The sequence below is a fragment of the Acipenser ruthenus genome, chromosome 5, assembly GCF_902713425.1.
Source record: "Acipenser ruthenus chromosome 5, fAciRut3.2 maternal haplotype, whole genome shotgun sequence".
NCBI classification, from domain to species: domain Eukaryota; kingdom Metazoa; phylum Chordata; class Actinopteri; order Acipenseriformes; family Acipenseridae; genus Acipenser; species Acipenser ruthenus.
This window is the reverse complement of record NC_081193.1, coordinates 37,724,661-37,748,976: the sequence shown is the minus strand read 5'-3', so window position 1 is coordinate 37,748,976 and position 24,316 is coordinate 37,724,661. Positions and strand designations below refer to the sequence as shown.

Sequence of the window (24,316 nt, the reverse complement as noted above, 5' to 3'; positions counted from 1 at the left end):
CGGCACCAGAGAAGCAGTATAGGTGTGACGTTTTTAGTCTGAAAGAGTCTGAACGCTTACATATAACATTCAAAGTGACTTAGGGTATTTAGAGTAACAAATTAAAACTTTTAATTAGAATAGTGGTTTTGTGTTAGATCCTGAAAAAATAATTGGGTTGTTGACAGTTAAGTTTGTGTGAGCCATACCCGTGGCTGTAGTAATCCCATTGTGGCACTGGTACAGTAGTTTAATATTAGACACACCGGTGCATACATCGCACCGGTGTATTAGTCGCTCCCCCCTTTTAAGGGCCCCACAAACATGCCTAGAAAATCGACTTATACAACGTTTTTTATGGTACTCAATTAATGTACACTGCATAAATATATATACATCCACCTTGCTTACTTTTAGTTTGCCAGCTTATTGTCCAGACTGAGCCACTGAAATGCAATAGTCTTGTTCACATGGATCGATTCCTGTACACATTTCAATAGTGATAAACATTTATAAAGTTGAGGTTAAGTGGTTATTGTCTGAAACCCACAATACTGTGTGAACATTTTAATAAAATATTGCAGATATGTAGGGAACATTACTTGGCATCTTTAGCCTTTCGAATGGCTTAATTTGCAAAAATAAATAAATAAAGGGTATTACTAGAATTACAAAGGTTCCTCCATATTTGTTAAACAGTGTTGAATTTTGGCACAGATATTGTACTATTTGTTAACACAACAGAAAGACACTGATGCACACTTGTAAAATTTGCTAAAAAGCATGTATTGAACTGCATTTAAAACCATAAACCTGTGATGTAATATGGCTGCCAGATTATGGTTATATAACTTTTTTTCTTTTCCAGATAATAAGACCAATTGCTCCAATGGCCTAAAACAGTTTCATGACTATGAACTGTATTCATAAAAACAGACTTTGACTCATGAATTACAGCTTTGTGAATATGGCCTATTGATACAGACCAAAGCTCTTATTTTGCATTAAATAGCCCATGTCACAAATCCAAAAGTTAAAAGTTTGACTCATGTTCTTTTCTTGTAGGAAGTGCGACAAGATGCAGAGAAAAAGGAGGGCAGCCTCAGCTGGCTCAAGTCTAGACTGTCCACGCTAATAGAGGTTTCTTCTGAGAATGAAGCAAAGAGGCAGGAAGGAGCATTGACAAAGCTCTCCAGTGACTTCAAGGGACTTCTAGCTTCACTTGCTGGGGTAAGCTAGTGGTTGATTTAATTTAAGATTACAAACATATTGTTTTTATTGTACGGTAGCACAACGCATTTAATAAAGCAACCTTATATTTTATTCTACATATTAAAATACATGGTCCATGATGCAAACAAAAAAGGTGGTTTGATCTGCTGAATAATCCCATTGTCTTTCCTCTTTGTGTAATCGTCTTGGCCTTGTCTTGTGTGTTTCTCAGACTGAGAAGGTGGTGTTGACTGTAGGCGACTATGTCCAGTTCAAAGAGGAAGTGAAGAGGACCCTGGAGGAGCTTGTTCAAGGACAGAAGGAAGCACAGGCCAAGGCTGACAAGATCCTGGACTCGGAGAGCGTGCAAGAGGCTCAGCAACTGCTTCTGATTCACCAGGTGGGGGCGCTGTGCAAAGTGGACAGCATTCTGATAATCTTGCGAGCATCTGCTATGTGATAGGCAGAACAAAACTGTGAACTCCCCACTGTCTGTCCAAACACTTCAATTGGATAAAAGAAACAGATTAAATACATCTAATTGATTAATAGCAGCAGTAAGAACTGCTTTTCAGAAGCATTGCCTCTGTGATCACACTGAGTGACTGGGTAGCTGTGCTCTACCTCGCTGTCTGCAGCTCAGCAGTTAGAATTCTGCTGGAGCAAGTCTTATTACACACCTACTATAGCTACCCCCTTCACATGCAATGGTTATTGCTTCCTGGTAAAACATCAGTAAAGGTTGGGTGCTGCATTGGTCACCCGCTTCTTCACTATTTAACTCCTTTTGCCCCTTATAATGCTGAAGACTTGAGACTATCAAGCATTATCACATATAAAAGCCCATCACTGTTTGTGGATGACATATACCAACTGTTATTTATTAATGACTACAGCAACAGATGAAGAGACTGAGAGCGAGAAATAGTGATGTGCAGCAGCAGATAGCACATGGCCAGCAGTTGCAGGCTGAGGAAGGGCTGGCCAGTTCACTTCAACCCGATTTTAAAAATCTGGAGAGCGCTTTGACTAAAATGGAGCAAAGCATGGAGACGCAGGTGAAGAGCCTTCAGGTGAGAATGATTTCAACTTTCAACTTTTGTACTTAAGGGGATAACAGGGACATGTGCATGACAGTCTTTACTTTCATGTAATTAATACACTCAAGGATACTTTCAGTGATTCATGAGTAAAATATTGTTTCAAGGAAATAATTCATTCTAAACTTTCTACAGTTTGACTTTTTGACATTTCCATGCTGTTAATATCCGTGGTGTGAAATAATATTAATTTTTTGTGAACTTGTAAGCAGCTTCATTCCTAATCTACCGGTGTGTGTGTGTGTGTATGCGTGTGTGTATATATATATATATATATATATATATATATATATATATATATATATATATATATATATATATATATATGTATAATGTACAGTTGTCCTGCGTTATACCGCCCCCCTTTATAACGCAACCCTCGCATATCACCAGCTATTCTCTCTGAACAAATGTCACCAATATAAAAACAGTGCTGTTTGTACCCGTTATATCACCACCCCGCTGTCCGCCATCCGCCAACTTCCCCAGCCAAGCATACGTAAATATAAGCATAATAGTTTCCCTCATTGTAGCGCCAGCGAAATAATCATGGCCTAAGTTATGCAGTTAACCTTTGACTCGCTTTCCGAATTCGTTGTTAACTGAACGTTCATACCAATGTCATCAACACTCCAGCTCCCAAACAAAATGGCGAGTCGACCCTACATTTAACACCAGAAATGTTTTGAAATGTTTTCTCAACCAAGGTGAGGCATGCTGTTAATCGAAGGACAATTGGAGACACTGTAATGGATAAAAACAAATGGCTTACATTAATGGAACGGGTCGATTTGTTTAACCTGAAAAAGGCTTGACGCAGTCTAAAATAAGTGACTTTTATAAACCACAGTAAAAAAAAAAAAAAGGTACGGAAAGAGGTTTGTTTGTTTACGTGCAAGTTTTTCACACATGAAGGCTGACTTAAACTAAAACATCAGTTTTACAGTCAACTGCTTAAAAAAGAATGCTGTTGAGCTTAAATTGCTTTATAAAATAAATAGATGGCATTGTTCAATGGGGGATAGTACTCAGCAAGCTTGCAGTCGTTTCACAAACACTAAAGTTCAAATGACCAGTACTACAGTTACTACAGTTACTACAGTTACTACAGTGATTTGACACTAAATAAGTGTTTTATTTTTTATTTTATTTTTTTATTTTAAGTATAAACAGTTCTTCAAAAGTAACCATGTATGTTTCATACAGATGGGAAAAGATTATAAAACGACACTAGTAGACCTAATGTTGTAAAGTAGGTCTACTAGTGACGTTTTATCATCTCTTACTGTAGTTTTAAAAAAGATTAATGTTTTATTAAAATGGCTTGAAGATACTGTAATTGTATAACAACAAAAAAAACATTTTAATTTATTGCAAAAATAGAAGGATGTGTGTGTTTTTATTTTTTGACCCTCACTATAATGCCACCCTCGCTTATTGCCCATTTTTGCCCATGGCCCTTACCAGGCTGTATAAAGAGGGTTGACTGTGTGTGTGTGTGTGTGTGTGTGTATATATATATTTATTTCTTAGCAGACGCCCTTATCCAGGGCAACTTACAATTGTTACAAGATATCACATTATTTTTACATACAATTACCCATTTATAGAGTGGGGTTTTTACTGGAGCAATCTAGGTAAAGTACCTTGCTCAAGGGTACAGCAGCAGTGTCCCCCACCTGGGATTGAACCCATGACCCTCCGGTCCAGCGTCCAGAGCCCTAACCACTACTCCACACTGCTGCCTATGCTGTGTGTGTGTGTATGTGTGTGTGTCTATACACACACACACACACACAACAGTGGGAACATTTTTTCATTCAGATAGTTAAAATACTGTATGATTAGAAATGATGATATTTACATATTTACAAAAAGAATAAAGAATGATCCTGAATGGAATATAATTGTTTCTCATTCCTGGTTTTTATTTCTTAAAGAGTACTGACTGCAGAATCTTACATTCTGCTTAGCGGGAGAGGATTTTAGGAACCTAATCTTTTATAAGAAGAAACTAACCCCTGCAACTCTAAAATATTTTAAACCATGTTTGTTATTCTTTAACACCAGTGAGCTTCAGTGTTTACTAAATACTTCTATATGCATTTGTTTTTATCCCAACACAGATGACCCTGTCCGAGTGGCAGCAGTTTGACACTGAAAAGGAAGCAGTGGTGGAATTTCTGAACAGGGCTGGTTCTAATGTGGAGCGGGACTTGACCTTTAGCAGTCTGGAAAGTCTTTCTGCTGAGCTAGAGCAAACCAAGGTACATGCTGAATGAATGTTCTGCATGTTCTTTAGAACCTGAGTTCTCTTTGTGGTTGATGGTTTCAACATGAATGCTTGGGGTCAGTAACTATTGTATATATAGAAACAATGTGGAATGGAAATGTGATATAAAATGTAGATTAATAACAAGTTTGAAGTTTTTGTATCCACAATTAAAAGGCAGCATTCTGTACAACAGTATTGCAAGTTAATGTACACCAAAATCAGACACCAAATAGTATGTATGCATTTATGTTTGGAAACTAAAATAATATATTTTTAATAGTTTTTGTGTTGAAAGCAAGCTTTTTTAAACATTAGATTTAGCTCAAGCTCAAAATCACCCTTTATTGAATTTGTGTATCTAGGAACACATACAGGTAAATGAGATACAGGCAGCTCAAGTAGATATCCTTGTGAAGAAATCCACAGAAATACAACTGGGACCCAAGAACAAGGCTTTACTCCAGCAGCAAGCAACAAGCATCAAAGAGCAAGTGAATAAAGCTGGAAACAGTCTGAAGAAAGAGTAAGTGTTATAATTGTGTGTGTGTGTGTCTGTCTGTTAAATATTGATTTACTTTAATAATGACCAGGATCACATTTTGTTGAATATTTTCTTATTTATGTAGCAGAACACATTTAGTTAGTGATCGATATTGACACAAGCTTATTTGTTTCACACGTTTTATTGATTTATTTATTTTTCTTCAGTATTAAGCAAATGGAAATGGTGAAAATCAAATGGAACCAGTTTGGCAATGACTTTGAGGCTCTTTCTTGTTGGATTTCTGAAGAAGAGAAGGAGCTTGATGATGTGAATTCTTCCTCATTGCCACTTGAACTTCAGATCAGCAAAGTTAAGGTACACTTTTATGAATACTAAACATAATAAAAATGTGAAACCTGTAAAATAGTTAATTGAACAAGCAGTGCTTTATGTTTCATGGATTTATACTTCTTGACAAAAGATGCGTAGCGATGAGATATTTATAGTACATAACAGTATGATATACCAATGTAGTGTGCCATATCAGGGTTGTGTAGAGTGTATTATTAAACAAGAGAAACAGTCCAAACTGCTTAATATGAGATCATTTTACCGACCACGTGGCTCCTTTTATATTTATTTGACATTTGAAGATTTAAGGGCAGTGAAAGATGCTTGCAATTACAGGCTATCAGTAAAGAACTAGAAGAGAAGATGAAGGCAATCCAGTTGCTGGAGGAGGAGTCCCAGGCCTTAGGCCAGTTTGTTTCCTCTGGAGAAGCAGCTCGTATCAAATCCAGGCTGACGCAGATGAGCAGACACTGGGACGAGCTGAAAGAACACACCCAGCATCTGGAGCGGGTCCTGCAGGAGAAGGCCTCTCACCAGCACAAGTTCCAGGACAGTCTCAAACAGGTATTTACAAGAGTTAACTATTTTTACAAAATAGTTATATACATTAGGTATCCATATTTGTCTTTTTTTTTAATCAAATGTCCTATTTAGAAAAGTACTGTCAAAAATATAAATGTATTTGCAGTCCAGTGTAATACCGGTAATATGGCCTTCATTTTTCACTTCCGTATTGTTGTGTTATTATTTGAATTCAGTGGGTCCAGAGTCTAGTTCTGATCAATGAACTATAGGAAGTGCAGATAATGTTAGTACCTTGGACAGTGACACACATAAGAATTAAAAATAAATATGCATACAGTACAGGTGTTATTTTAATCATTTTGGATGTTCATGTGTTTGAGGGTATGTTTTTTTTTAAGGGTAACATAATGCAATGTCCCGTTTTTAGGTTCAGCAGTCTTTGGCAAGTCTTGAAGATAAGCTGGCTTGCCCTATCAGCTCTTGTTCATCAGTAACAGAGACATACAAAGTGCTTCAAGAACACATGGTAAGAAATCGGTTGCACAGTATAAGTAACATGAATACTGAAATGTGTAGTATTTGAAACCCAATGTAATTTGTCACTGATTAAAATTGTTTAGTCACAGGTACAATACTGTAATGCAGAATAATCTTTTTTAACTGTGTCTCATGCCGGTGTGGCATGTATAGGCAACTGTGTGCAAATTGGCATATTTCCCACTCTACAGTAAACATAGATGTGGGTCTTTGTTCTGTCCATTGTACCAGTTAAACAATCATACCAGTCCTAAAGCAGTTAATGACCTTGTTCTACGTGTTAAACCCAGTGTAGAACGCACCTTCAGGACTGGAGTTGCCCATGCCTGGTATAGGCTGATATATGCAATGCACATTCGACAGGATGTGGTTTTCCTCTCAAGCCCGTGCTTTTGTGTTTCCAACAGGATCTGACTCAGGCTGTGGAGCAGCTGAAGAGCAGCCTGGCGTCCCTCTCAGCCGGGGCTCGTAAAGTCAGCGACAGAGAACCAGCGGAGCAGAAGGTGGTGTTCTTACAGCAGCACTATGAGAAGGGGCTTCAGAAAGCCAAGCACAAACAAACTGAACTGGAGAACCTGCTGGCCCTGTGGCAAAAGTGAGGGACAACTCCTTAACATTACTTAAATACAAATTGAGTATCTACTTAGACGAGGCCAAGAAGACGACTTGGCTAATTAATAAATGCTTTGTGTTCAAATAAATTACAGTTTTTAAAGGAGGAAAATGCAGTTAGGAGTAAATAAGTGATTGAGTTTTATAACATTTATAAACACCAAGTTTACTGTATGCAAGTGTGCAGTACTACTGTACTTCTCTTCCTCCCTGCACCCAGAGCCTTGTTAGTGAAACAATGGTGTGTTTTCTGTGTTGTATACAGATATGAAAAAGAACAGTCTACCTTTGTGTCCTGGCTGGAGAGAAGTGAGACAGCAGCCAACTCACAGGCCCAGTACATTTCGGCTGACCGAGCCAAACTGCAAAGTGAAGTGCAGAACTTGCAGGTAAATGACATCTTTGACATGTACTTACAATTTCATATACTTCAATTAAAACACAAGAAGCTTTGTGCTTGGGTATAGGCTGGGAGTTTGTATGGTGCCATGGCAATTCTGTTAAATATAATTGAAATAATATTTGAACCCTCTTGTTTGTCTTGGCACCTCTAAAAAATGATCTTGGAAGATTTTTATCAATTGTCACCTTCCTCTATGTCTCTGTAGCAACTGTGTTTCTGTAATAACATGTTTCCTCTTCCAGGATTTGCAGACAGAGGTTTCTTCCCATGAATCAATTTACACAAGCCTGGTGACATTAGCAACATCTCTTTTCCCAACTGCTTCCGAGAGCAGGGTGAAGGGATTCACTCAGGACCTGGACCAGCTAGACAAGAGATGGTGCTCTCTGAGTCAAGTTATACCACAGAGGTGGGTTTAAAAGAATGGTCCACTGTAGTTTCAGGCCTCAGAAGCAATACCATAAGCCATATTTATCAATGTATTTATACTAATTAGCACCACCTTTGGGGGAAAAAGTAGTTAATTAACAACATTGACAATCTTAACATAACCTAGACCTAACAAAACATATTATTATTATTATTATTATTATTATTTTAAATGGGAGCTTAATAATAATAATAATAATAATAATAATAATAATAATAATAATAATAATAACTGATCATTTATACATTGGCGCCACTTGGTGGCCAAATATTGCAAATGTCTTAATAAAAAATTATGACATGAATTTCATTTAAAATAAGTACGGAACCGGATCTGAAGCATAGAACTGTTCATTAATAATCTAACCAATTTATTTGTTCATTATTGTTGTTTTTTTTTGTTTCAAAGGATGCTGCTACTTCAATCACAACTTAACCAGCTCCAGCAGTTTGATGAGAGTCTGCTCCAGTGCTCTTACTGGATCGAGCAGTTCCTTAGTGGTCTCCAGTCAACCTCTGAGGTGAACACAGCAGATCTACAGCCTGCGTTCCATGAAATAAAGGTACACATTTCCTAAAGTTTAAACTATGTGGTTGTGTGTAGCGGTATTATGTTGTTGTTGTTGTTGTTGTTGCTGTTGTTGCTATACACTTACTGGTGTTGTACAAACCACCATCACAACCGCAGTATCTTTAATGAGTATATCGATATCTTGTGATTCTGAGAAGGGTGAAGTGATTGTATGCCCTTCAAGGCAGTGCAGGAGGCTTGCCATAAAAGAAATATTAAATAAAACATCAAACTAATTTTGTTTGGGTTACATTTTTTTTTTTTATTCAGGAAAAGTCAGCTGCGATCCAAAAACAAGCTGCTGAGAAGCAGAGCCTGCAGGACCAGGTGGACAGCCTGTGCTCTGCCTGCAACACTGATGGCTACCATCCCCTCCAGGTCAGGAAGGAGGACTGCTTGCAGCTCTTCAGGGAGGCAGAACAGGTCGTGGAGAGAAGAAAAGAGGTCCTGAAGGACCTGGAGGCTTTCTTGCAGACCCGCAAAGCTGCGATGAACGTGCTTCATCGGCTGAAGCAGACCGTGGAGTCCGCCAGCAACTGGGACAAAGGGAAGGCAGAGTCCCTGCAGCAGGATCTGAAGGATATCGTCCTTGACATCCACAAGCTAGAAACGCTGTCTGTCAATCTAGATGGAGCCCTCAGCAAAGCTCAGTACCACATTAGAGAGGACAGCGCTGAACACAGGACCTCCTGCAGGGCTTTGGCTGATCTCCTGGGTGCAGAACTGGAGATGGTTCAAAATCTGCTTGGCACCAAACAAAGTGAGGCTGAGGCTGTCAGAGCCCTGTGGAACTCCTTCAAGGAACGCAAGGAGCAGCTGCTAAAGAGTATTGAAGACATTGAGGAAAATGCTGACAAAGAAGGGCTGAAAGAACCCACCCTCCTAGCTCTACAGCAAAGGTACAGAGTTTCTGTCATAATATTGCTAGACCTTGCATTACCCAGTATTCTACAGTAAACACATACACACGCACACACACACACACACACACACACATATAATGTTTTTTTTTCCCATTTAAAAGTAACTGTGATCAGCATACATGACCTTGTTTTTTGACTTGGAAGGCTAAGAGTATTCAACCAGTTGGAGGATGAGTTGAATTCCCATCAGCACGAGATGCAGTGGTTAATGGATAAAGCCAAGCAGTTGGCCCAGAAGGATACTGAATTAGCAGCTGAGGCCGACAAGGAGATAGGTCTGCTGGAGGTCACCTGGGAGGACACCAAGACACTCATCAGTGAAAAGTAAGTGAACAAAGATGACAAAAACAATTGGAAACATGGGTTTGCTTTCTTTTAAGAAACTGCAAAAAATAAATACATTACAGACAGATCATTTGAATTATAATGTTACAAGTGTATTTTCCATAAAACCACATTGTGGATGGCAATATGTGTGGTTTATGTAAGGTTAATATCCCTCTAATGAATTGTGTTCAGGTAATATATGTCCCCTTGTATTCTGTCAACCCCACTGCAGCCAAGAGCAATGCTGTTTGCTGATGGATCGCATGAGGGAATACCAGAGCAAGAAATCTACCATTATCAAAATCATAGAAAGTGCAGAAAATGTTGCTGAAGTCAAATCTGCACTAAAGGACCAAGAAGACATCAGGCGAACATTATCAAGGGTGAGCAAACATACCCAAAAAAAAATGTGGACCTTCTTGAAAAATGGTTGGGCTCAATTTAATTAACCTTTAACTACTAGTTCATGCCATAAACAAAGAGCATGTGCCTGTTGTTATTTATTGGTGATGTAAAACAAATGAGAATACACATTGCTTCACATTTGCACTGGACTTTATCAGCTGAAAGCTGAAATGTTTTAAAAACCTTGATTAGAGAACAGCATTATTATGGTTAGGCCCAATGCCAGTAGCCCATGACCAAATATTATAATTGCATAATTTTAGAATGGGATTTTGACATAGAACACGTCAAAATTTTGTCAAAGTTGAATTTCAGCACAGCCCCCTACTACTCATTTGGTAATCTCTCTCTTTCTCTCACAATCTTAATCGCCATCTTTTCTAGCATGAAGTGGTGAAGAATAAAATGAGTGGAGGACAAGAGGAATTGGATGACTTCACTAACAAAGGAAAACAGCTTCTGAACGACCTGAAGAAGATTCAAGGCTGTGATCCCATGATCGTGAGAGAGGACATGGATGCTATTATGGATCAGTGGCTCGATGTAAGCTTAGAGTGGTATAACATTGAACACTACTGAACAATGTAAAGCAATTGAGGCAATAATCTGCTCGTTTATGTCACTCAATAACATGGTAGAATTGGTTAAATAATGTTTGTAGATATCAAGTCAGTAGTGCAGACACTTTTGGGGTTAAAAGACCAGGAAAAGGTAAATACAATGGTAGAGATGGTACTATGTCTGTTTTTTTATGTAATGCAATGACAAACGTTTCTTTTCAAATGATTCTTTTAGTATGTCTTAATCCAGCACTATTCAGTGTTTTAATAGTTGTGGCTGGTGTTATGCACAAAGCAGTCTGATATATTTTTCTTGGAAACAGGTGTCTGAAAGAATCGATGACAACATTGAACATCTCAGTGTCAGCTTGGCATTGTGGGAAGATGTCCTGAATATTAGCGATGAAATAGATGTGTGGTCTAAGAGTTCAATCTCAGAGCTCAGTGAAAATTTAAGCAACCTCGATAACAGTGAAAGAATGGAGTCACGACTTGTAGAGTTTCAGGTAAAGCTATACCTCAAATGGGAGGAATTCAACTATTTCTAAGTCAACCCCTGTTGAAGTAATTTATGCTGGCCACAAACCCCTAATATACCCATAACTGATATATCACATAAATACATCTAGATACAGATTTGCGTTATTTAAAATGCACTGCAATTGACCACCAGTTTGAGACTCCCTCAGTATAGAGCTTCAGTAAGATAATCTGTTTCAGATTCCCACCAGAGATTCAGATTTAATACTGAGGTGTGTATTGCAAACCTTTACCTTGATCAGCTTTCCTGGAGAAATTAAGCATTATTACCTCAATGAGGAACTCCTGTTTCATATTATAAATATGTATATTTTTTGCAGTCTGAGGTGGAGAGTAAAGAACACAGTCTGAAGACACTGAATGTGAAGGTATCAGAGCTGAAGCAAATAACAAAGAGCCAGGAACCTCCTACAGAGCTGCAGGTAATTCTTACAGACTTCATTTTTGTCTTCATCACCTGTGCTTGTTTGAATCCAGCAGTACTGCCGTTTTTTGTACTAAGTAGGAATATTTCTCCTTCAGGTAATTGAAGCCAGTCTAAGAAAGAAAATTGGCCATGCCCAGGAGATGTCTGAAATAGCCAGAAGGACACTGAGAGATTTCAGCTCTCAGAAGCAGCAGTTGGAGAGCTTTATTTCTCAGATGACTGCCTGGCTGAGTAATGCGGAGCTGTCTCTCTCCTCCTCTCCACATAGCACGGACCTTGAGGATCTCAGGAAAGTAAAGGTATGAATTCAGCATTCGTTTTACCATCGCTGCCCTGCTGTCTACCTTCATGTCTTGAGTGGAATGTCAATGTAAAGTACAATTGATGCCACAATACAATAATATGAATAATATTATGATAAGGATTTAGATGAAACAATCCATTTCAAATGTAACCGAGAACAGAAATAATAAAAAATATGCTGTACAGTATTTTGTGAAAGAGTGTGTAAAAGTCTGATTTGTGATTTATAACATGTTATCAATCTTCTTTTGTACAGGATATCCAGCAGGAACTTCAAAAGCAGCAGAGCAGCATCGACTTAGCCCGGGAGAACCTCAGCAGTCTGTGCAGGAAGTACCCTTCCAGTGAGCTGGAGAAGTTGGGCTGCACGGTCACTGAATTAATGAAGAAGTACGAAGCTGTGAACCAGCTGGCTTCCAAATCTCTGAGTACCCTCCACAACAATCTCAAACAACACTTCAATGGTGAGATCATGTCATAGAGTGGGGCGTAGAAAAGAAAACAGGTTAGGGTTTCTAGCATGCATTAGGGTACTGAACCTTAATTAAATATACCCCCAATGTGAATTAAAACCCACACAAAAGAAGTGTAAGACCAAAACTAGGGCTTAGGTACCAGTTCTCTTTTTTTTTTTACTGTGTGTCAGTGTTTTGCAATATTTTTGGTCAGCTGGCCCCACATAAAATCTGAAACAATTTATGCATTCCAGACACACCCACACAAGCCTTAGACATTACAATCGCCTTTGTAGGCCTGTGTTCTTGCAGTGTGCCTCTAAGTTCTGCAATTATAACATCCTCTCTGAATTGTTTTGCTTCCTTTGGAAAGATTTGGTCCAGAAGTTTCATGACTGGCTCTCGGACATTAAGGATACAGTGAGAGAGTGCTCTGACAGGTCTGGCGACTTGAGTATCATGGAAGAAAAACTGCAGAAACTGAAGGTACAGTAGCTGCTTTTGCAGCTGGGAAATCTGAAGGTGGGAATCAGGTGTTAGAGCTGCCTGTGTTCAGTATGCCTGGGTATAAGTTGACCCTTTTGCTTTGCAGCTGTAGATACTTTTCTTAATTGCATTACTGCACCAACTTCACAAAACATTAACTCATGAGCGGAATGAAGTTTCAGACTCTTATTGGCTTCTTTAGAAACAGCTGCCAAAATAAATTAACATACTTAATTTATTAAAGAAACAGTTTAAAAATATAAATAAACAGGCACAACCATACTCATTTGTGTAGACAGTAACTTCTCTACTATATATCTCAGGACAGAAATAGTAATGATTCCTGTAGTCTCTGACTTTCCTTAGTCATTGCAGTATATGTCAGGGGTTTGGATTGTATACGCTGTTGTCAATGCTGTGTCCTTCAGGAAGCCCTGAGCTGCGTGGATGAAGGAGAGAAAAGGCTGACTCTTGTCTGCGAGGATGGAGAGAAGCTGTTACTGCATTTACCCAAACCCAACGCGGGTCACATCCAGCAGCAACTGTCCTCTAGCCAGCAGGAGTGGGACAGCTTTGTGGAGCAGTGCAGACAGAACCAGCAGGCCCAAGAGGAGAGTGTTGCAGAGCTCACAGGGTGAGGGAGGCAACCACACAGAATCTGTTTGACAGGAAATTGCCATATTCGACACACACGTTCGTTATTTTTATTGTTTATGTAGACCTGACATAGATCCCTCCAACCATCTTTTTCTAGTAAATTATGTTTCCATTGCCATAATACAGCAGGGCCCTTGTTTATAAAAAGTCTGTCCTTAGAAGTACTGCTACTTTTTTTCTGCAGTTTTGACAATCAGCTGAAAAAATTGAGCTCCTGGGTTCGACAAATGGAAGAGAGGCTGAACACAGAGCTACTGGGAGAGTGTAAGCAGCACATTCCTGAGAAGAAGGTCGAGGTAGAGAGGGTGGAGGAGTTTCATGAAGAGCTGCTCAGAGAAAGGTATCCACTCTGAAGAAAACATAGTGTACCAAGAGCTGCAAATGTCCTATTTGTCGATTATTTTTATAATCTACCTTCTCTGTTTTAAACACCACAGAACAATTAATTTAAACTACATGCACAACAAATGAACCTGACTGCAGGGTAGCAAGAGTCCAGTAATCAAGAATTCAATTAACAGTTTAGCTGCTACGAATATTTATGGTAATTGTGTGACTCGGGAACAATATTTTATTTTGGATTTAATTAACACCAACTGAATGAAATGAAATACAGGCTACATTCTCAAAGCTTTTAAATCCAAATTGTCATTTGTAAGATTTTTTTTTTCAGAACATTCCTCCAAAGAAGTTACCAAACCAGAAATAAACAACTCATTTAGGAGCTTTCTCATTCCTTTTAGAAATTGTAATTGGTGTTTTTTCCTTGCTTGAAAAAAAAAAGTGGTATAACAATTTGGAGTAAAACCTATTGATAATGTAACAATGAACAGAAGCCCAGTATGCCAATGGTTAATATTTCCTTCCTGCCTGTGCTCTCCACAGGGACTCGTTTGAGCGGCTGTGCCAGAAGTCTCAAGGTCTTGGTGAGTCGGGACGCGGGGATGGGAGGGAGGTGCGCATCACTTCCCAGCTCCAGTCGAGCTACCAGATCCTGGTGAAGACGGTAAAAGAGAGGCTGCGTGGCTGTCAGGTGGCCTTACAGGAACACCAGGCCTTTGAGGAGACCCTGCAGAGCACCGGGGCCTGGCTCGAAGAGGTGCAAGACAGGCTGGCTGTCATCGACAGCACCACCGGCAGCAAAGAATCCCTGGAGAAGAGGCTTGTGCATGTGCAGGTACAGTGTGAAGCACAGCAAGCAGATACACTCTAGCCAGCACAAGCAACAGCGTTTCGAACAGCCTGTAATTTAGAGATGATAGCAGGCAAAGCACATTAATGAATCTGTTGCAGTAGTCAGTTTTTAAAGAAATAAACACATGAATAGAAATCTTGTCATCTAGATAAACACTTGAAGGCCAACATTTTGCAATATTTTGTTGGTAGTAAAAAATGGTCTTACTGATAAATCAAACCTTAGCATTACAACAGTTTATTTGTAACACAGGTTGCCTTGGTTAAATGTTTTCATGAATTCAATTCAGCAATGATTTTTTGTTTTGCTTTTCTAAAGGAAATCCTGTTGCTGAAAGGTGAAGGCGAAGTGAAAATAAACATGGCCATTGGTAAAGGGGAACAAACCCTGAAAAGCAGCAATGAAGAGGGGCAGAAAGAGATCCTCTCCCAGCTGCAGACTCTGAAGGATGTGTGGGTCAATGTAATCATGGCCTCTATGAGCTGCCACAGGTACAGACACAATTCTTTGTGCTCTTCTTTTTCCCTTCATTGAAAAGTGCAAAAAGAAAAGCAGCTGCTGTAGGATCCATGTCCCTGCACACAAACCTTAACAACAGCAAACTTTTTCAAAGTGTTGCCATTCATGACATCTCATGGAGCTAAATAATCAAAAATACAAAAGATTAGTAGCAAAGTGAAACGCTGGGTGTTTTTTTTCTCATCAAAATGAAATTGCCCTGCCCTGCTGACCAGCACCAATATTTCATTACATGTACTGGCCCACATACAAGAGGCTTGGTGGAATCTCAGGTACCCTTTATTTTGACAAAGGAGATGCAGTCCAAGCTCAGCTTATTTTCCTGAAATATTCAATAAAATAATTAGCATAGCTAACATTCAGCATTTTCTTTCCAGTGGTGTCCTGTTTCTCTGTTCACTAGCATTAAAGATCCCAAGACACTAAACCATCAAACTTACTTAATGGTTATAGAATCAAAGGAAATATACATTTTCCACTGCTGAATATGGAGATGCAGTTTTTAAGTTTACAGGTCTCATAATGCTGAACTCTGGAAGCAGTTATTTTTAACACCCATCAAAATCTGCTGACCCCCATGTTTGTTTGTGTTTCTGTTTTTCCAGCCGGCTGGAGTGGACAGTAGCTCAGTGGAACAGCTACCTGGAGTGTGAGAGCCAGCTGCAGCAGTGGCTGGAGTCTGTGGAGCAGGAGGTGGCTCCCCACCTGGAGCTGCAGCCTGGGCTCAAGGAAAAAGCCTCCCTACTGGATCGGAATCGAGCTATACTGGCTGACGTGGAGAACCACTCAGCGGCCTTCAGTCGCCTGTCAGACAAGGCCGGAGAGCTGCTGGAGAAAACGGGAGACACCTCTTTCAGGGAAGATGCGCAGACTGAAATGAGGGCGCAGTTCGGGGACATCACAGCAGTAGTTAAGGTAATATAATTCAGTTTCCTTTTTTATATATAAAATAGGGTGTAGAAGTGCAGTTCAGAACTAGTTTGCATTACTGTATTATGTTTCTTCACATAGTTGACTACTTCAGGGAGGACAACACAGGAGAAACGACTTTCCGAAGATACTCAAAGGCTAGCAGAGGGATGAGCCCAAAATCTAGACTAACTCACTACTTAATTAGTCTTTCTTTGTTTCAGGGGAAAGTGAAAAACTTGGAGGATATAGTAGATAAGCATCGCCTTTATCATGAAGCAGTCCGCGAGTTCACAGACTGGCTGCATTCAGCAAAGGAAGAGCTTCAGCGCTGGTCAGACATGTCTGGGGATTCCACATCTGTACAAAGAAAACTGACCAGGGTTCAGGTAAGGCAAAGAGTGAATCTTTGTGTTGAATTTTCCTCTGTTTTTCATTAGTGTCACACAACAAGCCATTCACCCCTTACATTTGGTCTTTAATAGTGTGTTACTGTCTGTGGATGATATCTTCATGTTTGTTCATTACTTAAAAATAAGGGAAATCCACACTTCCTCTACATCAGTGACTGAGATAACCCACAAGTGTGTGTTGAATTTTTATCATCTCTTAATCTGGGATCGAAAAAATATAGCAAATTATAAATGTGCCATGTGTATGTGGGTGGGCACACTGAGGCACATCTGGTATTGCACAAAGCAAATGCAGTTGTGAGTTTGACTGAATTAATGTTCAGCAAAGATAACATTGTGGAATAATATTGTGATGCATTGGGAAAGTGACCAATAGCAGTGGGCATTATAAAAATAATAATAAAAAAAAAATAATAAAAAAAATAATAATAATAATAATAAAAAAGTACTGTAAAGTCATATGGGACAGTTAAAAAGCAGATCATCAACCTGGATTATTTCCTAAGAAAAATAGTTAGCCTTTTGTTTAACACTGTGATGGTGTTAGTTACCATGGCAACTTTCCATTGCAGGAACTGATTGATTCCAGACAGAATGGTAGAGGACGTCTAAACAGAGTGCAGGAGTTTGCTGCAGTGGTGAAGGAGCACACGGCAGGAATCGGCTGCGAGCTGATAGACAGGGAGGTGGAGGCCCTGCAGTCTGACTGGGTGCAGTGGGAGAAGAGCACCATGCAGACCCAAGGCAGCCTGGAGAGCACACTCAGTCAGGTGGCCAGCTCAGAGCAGGAGTTCACAGCTCTGGCCAGCAAGCTGGAGCGAGACCTGCAAGAGTTCAGCAGCCACCTCAAAGAGTGGGGACAGAAGCTGAGCCAAGTGGAGGAGTGCAAAAACACCAACGAAGAAGTGGTAGAGGGATGGAAAATAGTGAAGGTAGGAGGAGCTCCTCCCTGTTGTACGCATTTGCTTTCTCAAAAGCCAGTACTTGTTCTAAACACACATGCATTGCAATGTTTATCCATGTGGTGAGAATTTACAGTTGGGTATTTTTCTTGAATTCAGGAATGTATCAACATGGTTGTAAATCCATTGCAGTTCTGTGCATTTACTAAGACGTTAATGCTTTATGAATATAAAAATCAAAATATTTTCCTCCCTCATTTTAATGGCTTTTCAACTGCTACAGATTTTCAATTAATTATTGTCTTGCCTACAGCTTTGCTTGTTGTTAATAAATTACAGTACCTGCTTCCTTAAAAATATATTTGGCAGCATTTCCAAAAGAACTAAACATGTCTGAGCCAACTTTATAAAAAAAAACATGACTTGTCTAAATGTTCTACTTAAACATGGACAAAACTTGTCTAATAAAGCTTTATTTTTGGGGTGAGGTTGAATTTAAACTAGATACAGTATACCAGATTCTGCATGTGTTGTGTATAGTGCATCCATATTATTAGAAGCACTTTTCTGACCTTTAGGCAAAAACTGTATTCTACATGTACTGTAACCGTAGCAAACATAACCAAAATGATTAATGACAGAGTTACCTCCCTGTTCAGGTAACCTATTTTTGTTTGACAGCCTACTGCTTTTTTTGTTGACAGGGCACATTGGATGCTCTGATGAAGGCAGAGCATATGTCAGACCGCCTGAAGACTCAATTAAATGATCTTTGCCGCTTCTCAAGAGATCTCAGTTCTTATTCAGAGAAAGTGTCTGCGTTAATTAAGGAGTACAACAGGTGACACATTCCCAGCTGAGAAGATCAGCAGTTTAGCTAAGGCAGAATGATCTATTTTTGCTCCTTGATTCATAATTTTCCATTTGTAACACTTTTTTAATTTAACCTTTGACTTGTTTCAGGTTACATACGCATGTTTTTAGATTTTAGTTTCCAGTGCCTGTTCGTGGCTTATTGATCATTTGTTATGGTAAAGAATAAATGCTAAAATCACCTGGTCTTCATAAAGCATTTTGTTAAATATAATTAAACAATTACTAAGATTAAATATAGTAGATTTTATTGTTTCATTTTGAATATGATTTTACAAATCATTTGCACACAGCTTGCATTAACATTCAGCACATTAAATATGGTACTGATATTTGTTCACTGGAAGTCTTGTTTGTGTCACTAAGAGCCTCATGAACTTGTATTCCCTGTCACTTTCTTTTCCCGGCAGTCTCGGTCTTCAAGCATCTAAAGAGCGTCAGAACAAAGAGAAGCTCCTGGAGCAGAGATTCCGCTCCTCTCTCAGAGAGTTTCAGCAGTGGCTTGTCAGCGCCAAAATCACCACCGCCAAGTGCTTTGACGTCCCTCAGAACATTAATGAGGCATCTACCAGCTTACTGAAAATACAGGTAAAGCCTGACATAAACCATAAAACATACAGCAAGCCATAGCAAGACAACTTTTCCTCATACAAAACACAGCTATACCTCACTTCCATATAGGGTTAGGCACCACTATTGGTTTATTATACAGTATGCATGGATTAGATGCAAAGATCTATTTCATCCTAGTAAAACTATCGCATGCTTATATCCTTACAGTATCTTTTACAATAACATCCAAAGAAAATGTATTATAATTCCAATATCTTTTGTCAATTTTTTCTTTTACTATAGGAATTCCTATCTGACAGAGAGCAAGGACAAAGCAAAGTGAATGCTGTTTTCTTCAGTGGAGACCTGCTGAGCGGTATTTTACCCAAAGAGAAAGTTGAGACAATTCAAGCTAAAGTAACCAGTGCCAGGGAAGACTGGAAGAACCTTTTATCAAGTCTGCATCAAAGGGAGACAGCTTTACAGGTACAGCGCTGACAGTTTTTCCTGATGGGACTTCATTCAGTCCCATCATTTCACTATCTACAGTATCAAGCGATTTTTGCTTACTAGGCAGCCTTGTATGTTAATGGTGGCTCATGGTTGTAAGCAATCAATATAATAGTAGGATTGTGTTACCAATGGTTTTTGATGCTGTGTGAACAAAAAGTGTCCTCACTTGATGCTGATAAATGAAGTCTGTAAAACATTACATTTAACTATCTGGCAAGATATTGGTAGGGTGTAGGGGTGCGTGAAGATTAGTGAAGATTGCAGTTTCTATGTGTTATTCCAGAATCTGCTGTCCCAGATGAAGGACTTTGAAACAAGTGCAGAGCCTCTTCAGGAGTGGCTGAACGGCACAGAGACAGCAGTGCAGGAGAGCAGCGCCCGGCTCCACAACCTCCAAGCCAAGAAACAGGAACAGCACAAGCTGCAGGTATCGAACAAGGGGTGCTCCTGATAGTGTCTGCCACACCAGATCTCACGTTTCACAATGTCACGAGTGGCAACCTAATGTTTTCGGTAACGCTTTATATTGCGTGGCATAAATTAATATTAAATAGATATGCAGTTGCATATTAAATTAATGTTAAATTAATATTTAATAAATATGCAATAGCTGGTTTCTTGCTAAATCTTGATTGAAAATGTAATTGCATATCATGTTCATTTATATTACGTTTTGTTACCCTTGAAAATATGTAATAATTGCCCATTGTTTACATGTTTTTAATTGAAAATACAGTTAATCTGACTTAAATGTTAATGGAAAGTAACAAGGAATAACTGAATGAAAATTTCATATCAATTGCATATCTATTAAATATTAATTTAGCATAATTTAATATGCAATTGCATATCTATTTGATATTAATTTATGCCACCCAATATAAAGCTTTACCATATTATCTTAGCCAGCTCCAACAAGCATTATCATTCAAATTCCACTAAAAACATATTTTTCATTCAAGTGATAGTAATCGTGAATCCGAGCATTAATATGGAATAAAGGGTTGTCTTGCCTTGAACAATGGCTAGCATTTTTTTGTGATTTATGATAGTTAATATGTGGTGTTTAGGCTGTTATTTTAAGAGACATCAATTTGCACAATTTACGCAAACAGAACCAACTAGCTTCGAATTTCGATTCTTTTGATAGATTAAGAGAAGGAGATGTGATGCCTTGTATTGAACTAACTAAATAATATTTAATTACAAGCTTTCAAGACCTCAAAGGTCTCTTCTTCAGGTGAAAATAGTAAAGATAGATTAATGTTTATTTATATAAAATATGATATGATCCTTTTGATAAAATACAATAAGAGACACCTTACACACAACTTGCCGTAAAAATAATTTCATAGGTCGCACTGGAGTAAAACTGAACTCTCTTCCCCCCCTTTTTGAGACTTCAATTTTAGGAAAACACCTTCTTTGTGTTTTAAAATACTTTTTTTACTATTTTGTTGTTTCCTACATGCGCAACACTGATAAATAAACAAAGATACACAGGTTTAGTTTTAAAATAAACCTTGTTTGTAACATTTTATTCCATTAATATTTTTAGTGTTTTTTCGTTTTTAGTTAAACTGCTAGAAATGTTTTTTAAGTTTCAAAATATTTAAAAAGTAATAATTAATAGAGTGTAAAATCAAGTTATACATCCCACATCACATCTGTATTAACCTACCGGTATTTAATTTTAGCTTATCAAGTACACAAACAAGTTGAGGAACATATCTTCTTTGCTTTGCTTTTCTATATTTCTTTCCAAAACCGTACTTGGAAAATAGTTCCCGCTGCATTGGCTTTTACAAATGTGTTATATAAATTCAAATTTAAAAGAAAAGTATTAAACAGTGCTGCTTGCATCAATTAAAAAAGAAAAAAAGCCCAAAAAACGAAACTAATCATTTAATAACCAGTAAACAAAACATTTTATTGTTGCATACAGTGCAGTACAATTGCATTCAATTTCCAGCTGTACAAATACATTCGTTTTGTTTTGTTGATCAAAACCCTAACCATACACATACTTTACAAGTGTACCACTGCGTTGCACTGACATATAGAACAAGTTACAGTATGTATTAAAGTCATTCAAAGCACTCCATTCAAACAAAATGTTTCTACATCGGACCATAAGCACTTTCCTCCTCTGTCAGCTTGTTTTTCTTTCACCATTTTAAGTTTGTCTTTGTTTTCGTCTCGTCACGTACTGTTTTTTCAGCATTGCGATTTAACATGTATTTCAGCAAGTTATTATTATTATTATTATTATTATTATTATTATTATTTATTTCTTAGCTGACGCCCTTATCCAGGGCGACTTCCAATTGTTACAAGATATTGCATTATTTTTACATACAATTACCCATTTATACAGTTGGGTTTTTACTGAAGCAATCTAGGTAAAGTACCTTGCTCAAGGGTACAGCAGCAGTGTCCCCATCGGGGATTGAACCCACGACCCTCCGGTCAAGAGTCCAGAGCCCTAACCACTACTCCATACTGCTGCCCAAGTTCAACAACGCTCAATTTCAAACATGTTGAGTAGCATTTTTGTTGTTTGTCTGATTGTCCTACTCTCAAGTCACCTTATTATAGCATTGCAGTTACAACGAACAGAAGACTTGAAGTTTACTACTCGGCTTTCTAACCCATAGCTGTTTGCTACGGATCCCGGGGGCGGGTTCAGTCTGAATGTTGACAAATTAATGGCTTGGGAGGGAGGGAATAAGGAAATTCATAGGCTGATAGCTATTGTGTTAACAGTGAAGCTGTATAGCTGTGACATTTGAGAGGTCAGTCAAGAGTCTGAAAGCTTTCATTTAACATTCAAAATGACTGAGTATTGCGAGTAACAAATTAAAACTTTTAATTCGAACAGTGGTTTTGTGTTTCTACCTAGCAACATGACTTGAATGCTGTAAATCTTGAAAAAATAAATCGGGTTGTTGACAGTTAAGTTTGTATGAGCCATACCCCTGGCTGTAGTAATCCCATTGTGGCACTGGTACAGTAGTTTAATATTAGACACACTGGCGCATACATCGTACTGGTGTATTAGTTGCTCTCCCCTTTTAAGGGCGCTGCAAAAATGCCTAGAAAATTGACTTATACAATGGTTTTTACGGTACATTTTAACTAAATGAATTATTGCACACTTTCCTAAATGTATCAAATGTGCATTTAAGTGTCATCTCCATCATCTTGACCTATTACAGTATCTGGGTTAAAGCTCACATGTCCTTTATTGCATTGTCATACGTTCATCACTAAATCTTATCCTTGTATTTATTGGTTTCTTGTGCCTGTTTAAGGACACATTCCGTTTTTTTTTTTTTTGTTTTTTTTTTTACTTAAGTATCCAAGGAGGTAACCACAACACGCTTTTGTCATTTTACAGTTTGTTGTGCTATAAATGTTGCCAGTATTTTAATGCTCTATAAAACCCTGTCAATGTTTTAACGGTTCCAAAGGGTTTGTGACAGATAAGGCATTGTATGTTTGGATCACTTCAGCTGCAGCGCCTTGCTTGAACGCTTTGCTTTGCATTATTAACAAAATTAACTTTGTTCTTATGTACTGATCACCTTTAATATACCGTTTGGTTTGTTGCTTCTCTGTGGCATGCTTCTGTTATAACCTGCCTGTGCTTTACAGTCTGTCCTTGAGGAAATAGCCTGTCAGGAATTTCAGCTGAACAGGCTGAAAGAAAAGGCTCACCAGCTCTGGGAAGGACAAGCAGCCGGCAAAAGCTTTATGCACCGAGTGTCTCAGTTGTCTGCACAGTATCTAGCTTTAAGCAACCTGACAAAGGTAATTGTGTCTACCTAATCGGTACCCTTTGTGGTGAAGTGCTGGTTTACCATACCTGTTATAAAGATCTCATTCTTACTTTGGTGTATCTTTTTTTTTAATTAGTGTTTTACTGTTTTAATCTTAACTGACACAAAAAAGAATGCCATTTTTTTATATGGGTATTAATATTATTGGTTTTGTTCTTGTTGATTGAACGAAATATTGATGTAAAACAAAACTGGCAATGCTTAAGAAGCCTTTAAAAAATAATTAAAATTCATTGCCCTTACTATAGTACTATAACAATAATAGGAGGTGTCTAGGATACTTAATCGGTTACTAGTACTGTCATCAAAATGCACTGTACTGTAATAGTTTAGTGCTTGCTGCCATATTAGAATAGGTATGGAGCATTACCCTGAAAGTTTTGCCTGATGTTGGATCAGTAAGGGTGAGATGTGCTGTGGTGTTTGCAGGAAAAGGCTTCTAGAATCGAGCGGATTGTGTCCGAGCACCAGCTCTTCTCCCAGGGCCTGAAGGAGCTGCAGGACTGGGTGGCTGATGCCAATCACATGCTGGTGTCATATTGTAGCCCCACTGCTGATAAAAATGTTCTGGACAGCAGGATGTCAAAACTGGAGGTAAAGGACGGAAGCACATCATACAATGTATATTTTACAAGGATTTTAAGAAAATGCAGCTTTTCGTCATGGACCTGCATTAAAGCCCGAGACAGACAGGCGTGGCGCGGCACCGCCGGGCATTTTCACAGTGTGATACCGCTAGTCTGCACCCGGACACACAGGAGCGGTATGCACTACGCGGTACAGTAGTTGTCAGTACCATACCGTAGGCTATGTACTCAAATATAATTTATATATATGACCAAAAGTTTTGCATCACCTAGTAGAATATTAGGATGCAGACATAATTGAAAAATGAAAACTATATGTACATAATTTTTTGATTTTATTTAACATGATGCAATCTAAGAAACTACAAAATGGTATCTCAGAAGTTTACAATAGTAGTACAGTATTTAATGTTAGATTTCGAAATGTCACCTTTTTCAATTTTTGGAAGA

At 38.5% G+C, this 24,316-nt stretch overlaps 1 protein-coding gene across 9 annotated transcripts in view; it reads left to right on the top strand.

Moving 5' to 3' along the window:
* Positions 1 to 24,316, top strand: part of LOC117402844 (nesprin-1-like) — a 194,828-nt gene that overhangs the window by 68,937 nt on the left and 101,575 nt on the right. For 8 of the 9 annotated variants that reach the window (XM_059024130.1, XM_059024133.1, XM_059024132.1 and 5 more), the window contains 34 exons: positions 1,045 to 1,209; positions 1,424 to 1,591; positions 2,088 to 2,264; positions 4,418 to 4,558; positions 4,929 to 5,089; positions 5,275 to 5,425; positions 5,738 to 5,965; positions 6,354 to 6,452; positions 6,871 to 7,058; positions 7,341 to 7,464; positions 7,721 to 7,887; positions 8,317 to 8,470; positions 8,749 to 9,377; positions 9,546 to 9,725; positions 9,961 to 10,111; positions 10,518 to 10,676; positions 11,017 to 11,199; positions 11,554 to 11,655; positions 11,756 to 11,959; positions 12,220 to 12,427; positions 12,792 to 12,904; positions 13,333 to 13,538; positions 13,746 to 13,901; positions 14,447 to 14,738; positions 15,075 to 15,247; positions 15,881 to 16,190; positions 16,409 to 16,573; positions 17,170 to 17,529; positions 18,204 to 18,340; positions 18,783 to 18,960; positions 19,228 to 19,410; positions 19,721 to 19,864; positions 23,095 to 23,250; positions 23,709 to 23,873. In XM_059024130.1, coding sequence (XP_058880113.1) covers positions 1,045 to 1,209; positions 1,424 to 1,591; positions 2,088 to 2,264; positions 4,418 to 4,558; positions 4,929 to 5,089; positions 5,275 to 5,425; positions 5,738 to 5,965; positions 6,354 to 6,452; positions 6,871 to 7,058; positions 7,341 to 7,464; positions 7,721 to 7,887; positions 8,317 to 8,470; positions 8,749 to 9,377; positions 9,546 to 9,725; positions 9,961 to 10,111; positions 10,518 to 10,676; positions 11,017 to 11,199; positions 11,554 to 11,655; positions 11,756 to 11,959; positions 12,220 to 12,427; positions 12,792 to 12,904; positions 13,333 to 13,538; positions 13,746 to 13,901; positions 14,447 to 14,738; positions 15,075 to 15,247; positions 15,881 to 16,190; positions 16,409 to 16,573; positions 17,170 to 17,529; positions 18,204 to 18,340; positions 18,783 to 18,960; positions 19,228 to 19,410; positions 19,721 to 19,864; positions 23,095 to 23,250; positions 23,709 to 23,873 — 6,477 coding nt within the window. The remainder of the gene's footprint in view (positions 1 to 1,044; positions 1,210 to 1,423; positions 1,592 to 2,087; positions 2,265 to 4,417; positions 4,559 to 4,928; positions 5,090 to 5,274; positions 5,426 to 5,737; positions 5,966 to 6,353; positions 6,453 to 6,870; positions 7,059 to 7,340; positions 7,465 to 7,720; positions 7,888 to 8,316; positions 8,471 to 8,748; positions 9,378 to 9,545; positions 9,726 to 9,960; positions 10,112 to 10,517; positions 10,677 to 11,016; positions 11,200 to 11,553; positions 11,656 to 11,755; positions 11,960 to 12,219; positions 12,428 to 12,791; positions 12,905 to 13,332; positions 13,539 to 13,745; positions 13,902 to 14,446; positions 14,739 to 15,074; positions 15,248 to 15,880; positions 16,191 to 16,408; positions 16,574 to 17,169; positions 17,530 to 18,203; positions 18,341 to 18,782; positions 18,961 to 19,227; positions 19,411 to 19,720; positions 19,865 to 23,094; positions 23,251 to 23,708; positions 23,874 to 24,316) is intronic. The other variant, XM_059024134.1, reaches the window with a different exon arrangement.